The following is a 9,205-nucleotide window of genomic DNA, read 5'->3' as shown; positions in this document are numbered from 1 at the left end:
TACAAGAGACCTTTTGCATGAAGCATATCCCAGTTACATTATATCACTTATTACCGTATTTTCTCTAAATCTATCCCAGTTACATTATATTGACTTATTATTATATTTTTATAAAACCATGTAGACTGCACAACGTCACCTGCTTCTTGGTCCAGAGAAGAGTTGTGAGAGATTCTGCTCTAGGCCTATGAGCTTCCCAGTAATTCCTCCCCGGGGGAAACTACGATTCAAACAACAAGCGTCTCCTCTCGCTAGTAACATGATACATCTGCAAATGGGTGTGGCTGGAGTGTGTGTCAGAGAGAGGGGGGAAAAGAGAGAGGTATCCAGGACACCAGGAAATGGATTTGAAAGTGTTAAGTATGAAGGGGGGAGAGGTACTAAGACCACTGGGAGATGGTGTTGACAGCTGAAGGTAATTGAGATCATCAGGTCTTTGAGATCCCATCGCTTCTGTATCAACTGTGAAGGGGGATCCACGTACAATGCAATGCTCTGCTGACATGGTGAAGGCCTGGTTTGGTCGTGCAGTGCGATGGGACTGAACTGTGCTGGAGCTCAGCAGCATCCAAGGCCGTTGCATGATTCAGGAACTTGGTGCTAATGCTGCTTGGTCTTATCTTCATGGCAAGACTGAGCTGTCTTTTAACCGCCTCAGAGCAGTTCCGTATTGTAACAGAGATCCCACGCACCCTGGCCCTGATTCTCCATTGCCCTGGCTTTGCAGAGGCACGTACGCCAGTGCAAAGAGGGTGGCAGATGCTCCCAGATCAGAATGGCAGTGTTTTATACCCATTGTGGACTGGTGTAAATGGTGGGGTGCAAGACTGTGGAGAATAAGGGTCCCTGATTGTCACGATGCAGAGGGGACCTTAGAGCCGAAGTGGAAAAATGTCGCCCTGCAAAAAGCAGCCTGCACAGCAACTGAGAACTAAGACCAGGTCTCCACTAGAAAAGGTTTGCTGGTGTATCTACACTGACGAACACTCCTAGTGTAGATGCAGTTCATACTAGCAAAGGATTAGGGCTTTTGCCAGTATAGAAAAGACACCAAAAAATCATAAACCCTACCCACCATTTCCCCTCCTATGCTGGACCCCAGTGGCTTGGAGATGGGAGACTCCGGTGGTTTTGTCAACACTGCTGTGAGCCAATGTGAACCAGCAAATGTTTCTAATGTTGACCTGGCCGAACTCATCAGTGAAACTGTAAAACCATCAGAAATGGACTGCTTTCTTTGTTTTCTTATTGTTGCAAGGAATTAATTATCTCCCAGTGACCAGTGGAGTTGCCTCCTTTTAGACCATTTGCTCTAACAATACCTACAGCAAAAGTAAATATTGTTAGCTTCCTTATTTAACCAGTATCCCTTTTTGGAGCAATTTGCCCACATTTCTACTGACCTATCTTTTCCTTCCATCTTGTTGTAAGAGATCAAAGTGGAGGGCCTTCAAATCAATGCCAGATGACAGGGGTGGGGAGGGGGGATTCCATATAAATAAGTCATCTTGCTATGACTGAATGTTTCATGAGCGCCCACCATTTCTCTGGTTGCTCCCTTCTTGCACAGCATCTCAGCTCGATTGGTCTTCCGCCTCCCCCGCAGAACTCTGGAACTCCTAGGCCGTTCTGAATTCTGGAGGCGGCCATATTTCAATTTGAATCCCTGGTTCTAAACTGTTGAGAAACCTCGGCCCAGCTGTCGGGGTGACCTCACCAGATCCCCTCCTGCAAAAGCTGAGAGAGATGAATCCTCTGACCGTTCCCCTTGTTTCCAGCAGGCCCTCGGTGCTCCAGCTTGTTAAGAACCTCTTTGGGCTCAGGCAGAGCGTGCAGGAGGTCCCAGAAACCAGAGCAGATGCACAAGAGAGTGGGGACGTCAGGGACCTAGAAGAAAACAGCTCCCTGGTGCCTGCTGGGGCTGAGTCTGAGACCAGCGAGCCAGCGGCCAAAGAGCTAACGGGCGACCACCCGACCGATGAGCCCCGTGGAGATGCAACAGGCGACCGCATGGAGGAGATCCTTGGAGAACTGAAGAATATCAGTCTTGGGGGAGCCCCTTCCAGCCATGGCAGGAAATCCCCTCCTATGCTGGACCCCAGTGGCATGGAGATGGCAGACTCCGGTGGCTTTGTCAACACTGCTGTGGGCAAAGATAAAACAGCCCAGGATCTATGCAGCGGAATCTCTGGCAGAGAGGCAGAGAGGGTGGGAGAAGCTTCTGGTGACACTGGAACATGGGGAAAGTGAGTTTGGTTGTTAGCAACACAAGGCCGGATCCTGGCCTCACTGAGATAGGTGGCCAAACTCCCAGTCCCCCTTCCACACAGATCTGGGGGACCATTAAATGGGACAAGCATTCAGCCTTTAGATAGTGGAGAGGGTTGTGGGTTGCCTCGGAGTAAATATGAATTTGTTGTGGGCCCATATTGACAACTGGAAGCCTGTCAGATCCTGGGCAATGGTCTCTTTATACGGGGCCACTAGTTTGGGCTTTACAGAAGATCACTAAGCAAGCAGCATCTTATTTGCTCTTCACCCACTGCAGTAGGCTGTCAGCACCAGCACAGACTAGCTGGGCTATAGAAATATCCTGGGATGTACAGTCACCGGGCTCCACTCCTGACATTGTAAGTGAAAGGCCCGGTTCTGCTTCCAGCTATGCCAGTGTAAATGTGGAGTAACTCCAGTGTAAATGTGGAGTAACTCCATTGTAAATCTGGACTAACACCACTGACGTTCATGGAGTTGCTTTGCACTTAGGTGTACATGAGCGATCAGCGTTGTGGCCCCTTCCAGTCCTTGGCCTCTTTAGGTCAAGTCCTTCAACAAGTGGGACAATCAGTGACGGTTGTGCTGGTGTTTTAAATGTGATCCACCTCTTTGCTTTGAACTGGGCGAAGGCCTTGTTCTCGTGGTTGGAGTGAGTGAGCATGTGGTCACTTGAGTGCCATCCTGTTCATGAGCACCCAACCATGCGTAACTGTGTTTTGGGTTCAGGGCTGGAATCTCCCAGGTTCTGCGTGCTGACAACGAAGGAATCACACTGACTGCAGGACCCCTGGCAATGACCCCCAAGGACTTCCATGCCAAGGAGGAGAGAGAGTGCCTCCTGAAAGGTGAGGAATGATAGAGAGGCTGCAGGGAAAGGGAATCCCTCCTGATCCATTTGGGAATTACATCTCTTGAGAATTGTCAGGTATTCTGGTAGGTAGACGAGGTTTCCAGATACCTCTGTCTATTCCTTCACATCCATGCTGATCCCTGAATCTTGAGAACTCAGATACTGTAGGCACTCTGTGCTGTATTGGGAAAGTCTCTGGGCTCAGTCCAATGGACATGGAAGCAGGTCTCAGCACTGGGGAGGAGAAGCCACTGTGGATGGGTCAGAAACAGAGTAGAAACCCTTTCCATAGCCATAAAGAGTCCAGCTGAGAAATGACACTTTGATCCGAGTGCATTTATGATCCTTATCACCATAGTATGTGGCCACCCTTTATAACTCATTTTAGTTAATTTTATATGACCTCATCTGTTTAAATACGAGGGGCTGAGCTCTCCACTGGCCTAACACCATTCACTCCACTGGAGATATGCCAGCAAAGGAGTTGGCCCTTGATCAAATACTGAATCTGGGACATGTATTACCCTTCCATATGGGACAGCGTAAGGATGTACGATGAGACCACTCAGAGGATTCACTGCTTTATTTGTGGGGTTTTGTAAACAGAGGATCTAAATGGAGGATCTCCGAAGGCAGAGCTGTCTCCATGGAACAAACTCATCAACATGTACAAGCAGCGACGGAAGCTTCCTGTTCCTAAGGTTGGTTATATAATACAGAGCAGTGGGCTAAACTAGTGGTGAGGTACTTTCACTTTTACTTTACAAGCAAGGATAAGCGCTCACCCGTTTGGAAAAGGGACTGTTAAAAGGACAGCCTGGGGTTCTCCTTTATTCTCGCGTACTGATCCCAGATATCGTTTGCTTAGCTTCCAAATTCAAATCAGTGATTTTTACATTACATTTTTGCAACTGCTAATGCTGTATACCCAACCGGGATCAGAAAATCCTGCTGGGTCCTCTCTGCCTCTTTCATCCTTGCCCCTAACTGAGATTCTGCTGTCAGGACCTAGCAATATTTCTAGATTGTGCCCCTGAAGTTCCTGCTAGAGATGACCTAAAGCCTCTGCTGGGTTATGTAACTGCAAGATGTGTGGTCCTGACAACACAGCTGGCCTCCCTGATTGCAAGAGGGAGGTGCCTTGGAGGCACTTAGAGCTGTGAAGGATGAAAAAATTAATGCTAAAATTGAAGTAGTGCAGTGTAGTGGTTAGAGCAGGGAACTGGTATTCAGGGTTTTTGGGGTTCTATTCCCAGATATGCTAGTGACCATAGTCATTTAACTTCTCGAGGCATCTGTAAGATAAGGATACGTACCACCTGACAGAGGTGTACTGTGAGGTTTAATTAGCGTATCAAGTCCTTTGGATGAGAGGAGGTATGTCTGCAAAGTTATTTTGCCTTCATTGACAATTCCATTGAAATGACACCTGCATTTTCCTAATTAACATTCCAAACAGTGCAAGAGGAGACACAACAACTCAATCTGATCCTTCTCTGAGGCCTTCAGTTCAAAGGGTGGCCAAATTCATAGCACTGGGCGCTGTACAGTTCCCACCATCCGGCATTACCTCCGTTAAATGTCATTGCAAGGCAGTTTGAGTGATGCCAAAAGGGGTTCTGAGATGGAGGCGAGTGGTTCGGACTCACCCAGATAGACTATAAATGGGTACAACTGAGCCCCATTTCTCTACTGCAAGGAGTGCTACATTTGACCCTCCAGGCCCCACTCTTTCCCAGACACTCAAATTATGCACTTCTCTGTCTGGCTAGATTTCTAGGTTCTATCTGTCTTCAGCACTTATATGGCCCCTTTATCATAGTATCTGGGCACCTGTAAGGCAGAACAATGCTACTACTCCCTTTTTATAGGTGGGGAAACTGAGGCACAGAGAGACTAAGTGACTTGGCCATGGTCATAGAGGTAGTAGAGCAGGGACTTAAACCCAGGTCTCAGTCCTAGGCCAGTCCCCTAGACACTGGGCCATCCTTTCTTTGCTGCTGCCTTCCTCAATACTGTCTGCAGTACAATATGTTTGTTCAGCCAAGAGACATTGTCACTTTAAAGCTGACACAGGAACTGGTAGAGCTTCAGGAAGTGAACTCAGGGTAGCTGAGAAGTTAGCAATTCAATAAAGCAGTTGTGTTTGAGTGTTTCTCTGCTTGGGTGCGGAAATGTCATAGCATTTGCGTACAAGACAATGAAGAAGTCAGGCCCCATCTCTGCTGCAATGTGGGTTGTATTAAGACACCATCTACAAGAAATGATCTGTTGGCCAGTGCCACACAGCATGGACAGGGGCAAGGTTTTTAAAATGGTGCAGGGAAACTGTCATAGATCTAAGGATTTTTGATAGGTTTCCCCTGCCCACGTCAGCCAGCAGAACCACCTTACGGGATCCGAAGCTGTTTGAGAAACTGGGGGAGGTAGGAATTTCCAGTGGTGAGAACAGGGGACTGGGAGTCAGAAGATTTGGCTTCTGTTCTGAGCTCTGGCACTGCCACTGTGTGTGATCCTGGGCAAGTCGTTTTCCTCCCATATGTGCCTCAGTTTCCCCATCTGTAACGGGGATAATAACATATTCTACAAGATAAAATCTGTTGAAATCCTTCGATAGAAATCTCGGTATAGAAGGACAATGTGTTTCAAGGTCAGCTCCTGAAAATAGTTTCCCGACTTGATCCAAACTGCAGTGTAGAGAGTGTCTTGATACAAGTCCCTTTTCTCTATTCTCATCTGTCCTCAACCTCCATTTTCCTGCATTTCCACCTCCAGGAAAACCCAGTGCAGCTGGAAATGGAAGAGGGATCCACTCTGAATCTAACTGTTTATGAATTTGCAACACCTGAGCCTCATCTCATCTCTTCAAAATCTTCCAGTACTGCCCTGATCTATAGGTGAGATCCATGACGCTCTTCAACAAAGAAAGCAAGCATAAACACAACCCCAATCAGACACGGTTCAAATTCTGTCTAGTTTCACAAAGTCGAACTGTATTTAAGATTTTTTTCAGGACAAGCGATGCAGTTACCAGCGCAGTTGAGAGAATGTACTGAACTGGAAGCCCAAGCATGGTTATACTTTCTCTGACCACTAGGTGGCACCGTCTGACTTTAAAAAAACCCCAGAGATGGGCTAGAAATGTCTTTAGTACAGATGAGCGGTGTAAGTTTGAACAGGGTCCGTTTGAGAGGGGGAAATTGATCTCCAACTCACATGGGTCAAATAATCTATTTCCCAAAATAGACTGAATAAATATTTCCCCATGTACATTAGTGAATAAGCTATCCTGGTGTTCAAAAACACTGAGTACAAGAGAGTATAATATAAAACATTGTGATGCTGGCCTGGCTAGCTGCTTGGAATTTGTTGGCAACAACAGGGCTAAAGGGAAATCACAAACTGAGAGCAGCAGGGATCCTGACACACTGTTGAGCAGTTCCCATTCCATCCAATAGAGGGCAGCAGTTTACACCCACACTCACCCACACACACTTGTCTCTATGGCAGGGGTGGCCAACCTGTGGTTCCGGAACCACATGCGGCTCTTCAGAGGTTAATATGCGGCTCCTTGTATAGGCCCCAACTCCGGGGCTGGAGCTACAGGCGCTAACTTTCCAATGTGCCGGGGGGGGTGCTCAGTGCTCAACCCCTGGCTCTGCCACAGGCCCTGCCCCCACTCCACTCCATCCCTTCCCGCCCCCTCCCCTGAGCCTGCCATGCCCTCACTCCTCCCCCTCTCCCCCAGAGCCTCCTGCACACCACAAAACAGCTGATCGGGAGGTGCGGGGAGGGAGGGGGAGGCGCTGATCGGCGGGGCTGCCGGTGCGCGGGAGGCGCTGGGAGCAGGGTGGGGGAGCTGATGGGGGGCTGCTGATGTATTACTGTGGCTCTTTGGCAATGTACATTGGTAAATTCTGGCTCCTTCTCAGGCTCAGGTTGGCCACCCCTGAACTAGAGCAACCTAGAGGTAAATATGTGAAAATTTCTCCGCAGCTTCCTGTATCATTCTGTGCTATAATAAAAACACTGATCTCATACAGTGGGCAGCACATTAACCATGTGCTTGTATTTTGGGGCTGGAAATGCCTTTGTTCTGTGTCTGTACAGCACCTGGTGCAGTGGGGTCCTGGTTCGTGACTGGGGCTCTAGGTGCTACCACAGTACAAATAATAAATAAAAATAATTAAGATGTTATTGCAAAAAAGCCAGTGCTTTACCGGGCTGCACATATATAATTCCCCTTGAGCATCAGCCTTGGTCAGACCAGAGGTATTTCTGTCCTGTGCAGGGTGCTTCTTGATAAGGATTCATTTCAGACAATGGGTGAGGCAGAACAGACTCTAGCTCACTTTCCTATAACTGCAACTGCAGGAGGAAAGGATGGTTTGTGTCAGTCAAGTCACATGCTCTGACTTGATGATGCACAAGGTGTTGATACAGTTAGTAAAAAGGTGCCATTTTTTAAAGTCACTGATGACAAGTGCTTTAAGAGGAGTCCGGGTGTACTTCATTCCCAGATCTCTGGTTCTGAAATGAACTGGTCGGTCTCAGACATCCAAAATGTGTAAACCATGACCTGGTTTAAATGCACATCCTGGCATTCTAAGCAGAGAGGCCAAGGAATAAGTGGGCCAGGGAGAGCGAAATCCCCTTTTGTCCATGGTGGGAATCTCAAAGCTGAAGTTTCAGTGGTAGCCATGTTAATCTGTATCAACAAAAAAAACGAGGAGTCCTTGTGGCACCTTAGAGACTAACAAATTTATTTGAGCATAAGCTTTCGTGGGCTAGAACCCACTTCATCAGATGTACGACGTAAAAGATACAGGAGCAGGTATAAATACATGAAAGGATGTGGGTTGCTTTACTAAGTGTTAAGTCAGTCTAATGTGATAAATCAATTAACAACAGGATACCAAGGGAGGAGAAATAACTTTTGAAGTGGTAAGAGAGTGGCCTATTATAATTGCTGTGCTGTATCTAGGCTCTGGATGAAGAGAGGAAATCAGTCTCCAGGCCCAGCACTTTTCACTGACACTAAATTTGCCTAATCAATTAAAAACACAACAGATCCAGGCCTCCCTCCTATAATAGCTGCAGTACGGTGTGCTACATTAGTCAAATGATCTCTTTGCCCATGTCCAAAGAATCCATCCGCAGCCAGGCTGTGCTTTTCAGGCATTTGGAGAACATCGCTGTTACCTGGTTAGAACAAAAGAATTTATAAATATGCTTTGTGATATTCTGTTGTACAAACAAGGGAACAAAGCGGGGGTGTCTGCTGCCACGTGCATCTATTGTGTGGCAGCTAAACCCATGTATGTTCCAAGTGTCCAAGTCCTGTAGAAGTTCTTTGTACAGCCATACAACTGGGGATGGAGACAGCCTGCTGGATCATTTATCCATCTCCTTTCCCCTCAACTCCCAATGCAAAATTATTTGCTATAGTCCATTCCCTGGGGCTTTTGTCTCTCTGTTTTGAAATGTCCCAAATATGGGTCTCCCACCCCTTCCTTTGGGGGATGAATCCAACATCTAATGGAGCGTTCTTTAAATCAAGCTAAAGCAAGAACTGCTACGTCTTTGTGGGCTGAGAAGGCGGAAGTATGGGAACCATGTAAAACTGCTGCCTAGACTCCTGCAGAGACACAAACAGAATTCTAGGCTCCTCAGTAATTTGGTTTCAGAGTAGTAGCCGTGTTAGTCTGTATCCGCAAAAAGAACAGGAGTACTTGTGGCACCTTAGAGACTAACAAATTTATTGTAGCGTAAGCTTTCGTGGGTTACAGCTCACTTCATCGGATGCATGTAGTGGAAAATACAGAAGATATATATATACACAGGGAACATGAAACAATGGGTGTTACCATACACACTATAAGGAGAGGTTTCAGAGTAGCAGCCGTGTTAGTCTGTATCCGCAAAAAGAACAGGAGTACTTGTGGCACTTTAGAGACTAACAAATTTATTAGAGCATAAGCTTTCGTGGGCTACAGCCCACTACTTCGGATGCATAGAATGGAACATATATTGAGGAGATATATATACAGATACATACAGAGAGCATGAACAGGTGGGAGT

General features: G+C 47.0%; 1 protein-coding gene across 1 annotated transcript; it reads left to right on the top strand.

The window, feature by feature from the left end:
* Positions 1 to 1,781: 1,781 nt before the first annotated feature.
* LOC112106107 lies at positions 1,782 to 6,021 on the top strand (the record flags this gene model as incomplete). The annotated part of the gene is made up of 4 exons (XM_024199165.3): positions 1,782 to 2,246; positions 3,001 to 3,119; positions 3,731 to 3,825; positions 5,900 to 6,021. Coding segments are annotated over 4 exons (801 nt in total), but the record flags the coding sequence as incomplete, so codon positions are not given.
* Between the last annotated feature and the right edge of the window lie 3,184 nt (positions 6,022 to 9,205).

Source organism: Terrapene carolina, unplaced genomic scaffold, assembly GCF_002925995.2.
Source record: "Terrapene carolina triunguis isolate 2854851 unplaced genomic scaffold, T_m_triunguis-2.0 Scaffold24088, whole genome shotgun sequence".
In the NCBI taxonomy this organism is placed as follows: Eukaryota; Metazoa; Chordata; order Testudines; family Emydidae; genus Terrapene; species Terrapene triunguis.
This window is presented reverse-complemented; position numbering and strand designations above follow the sequence as displayed.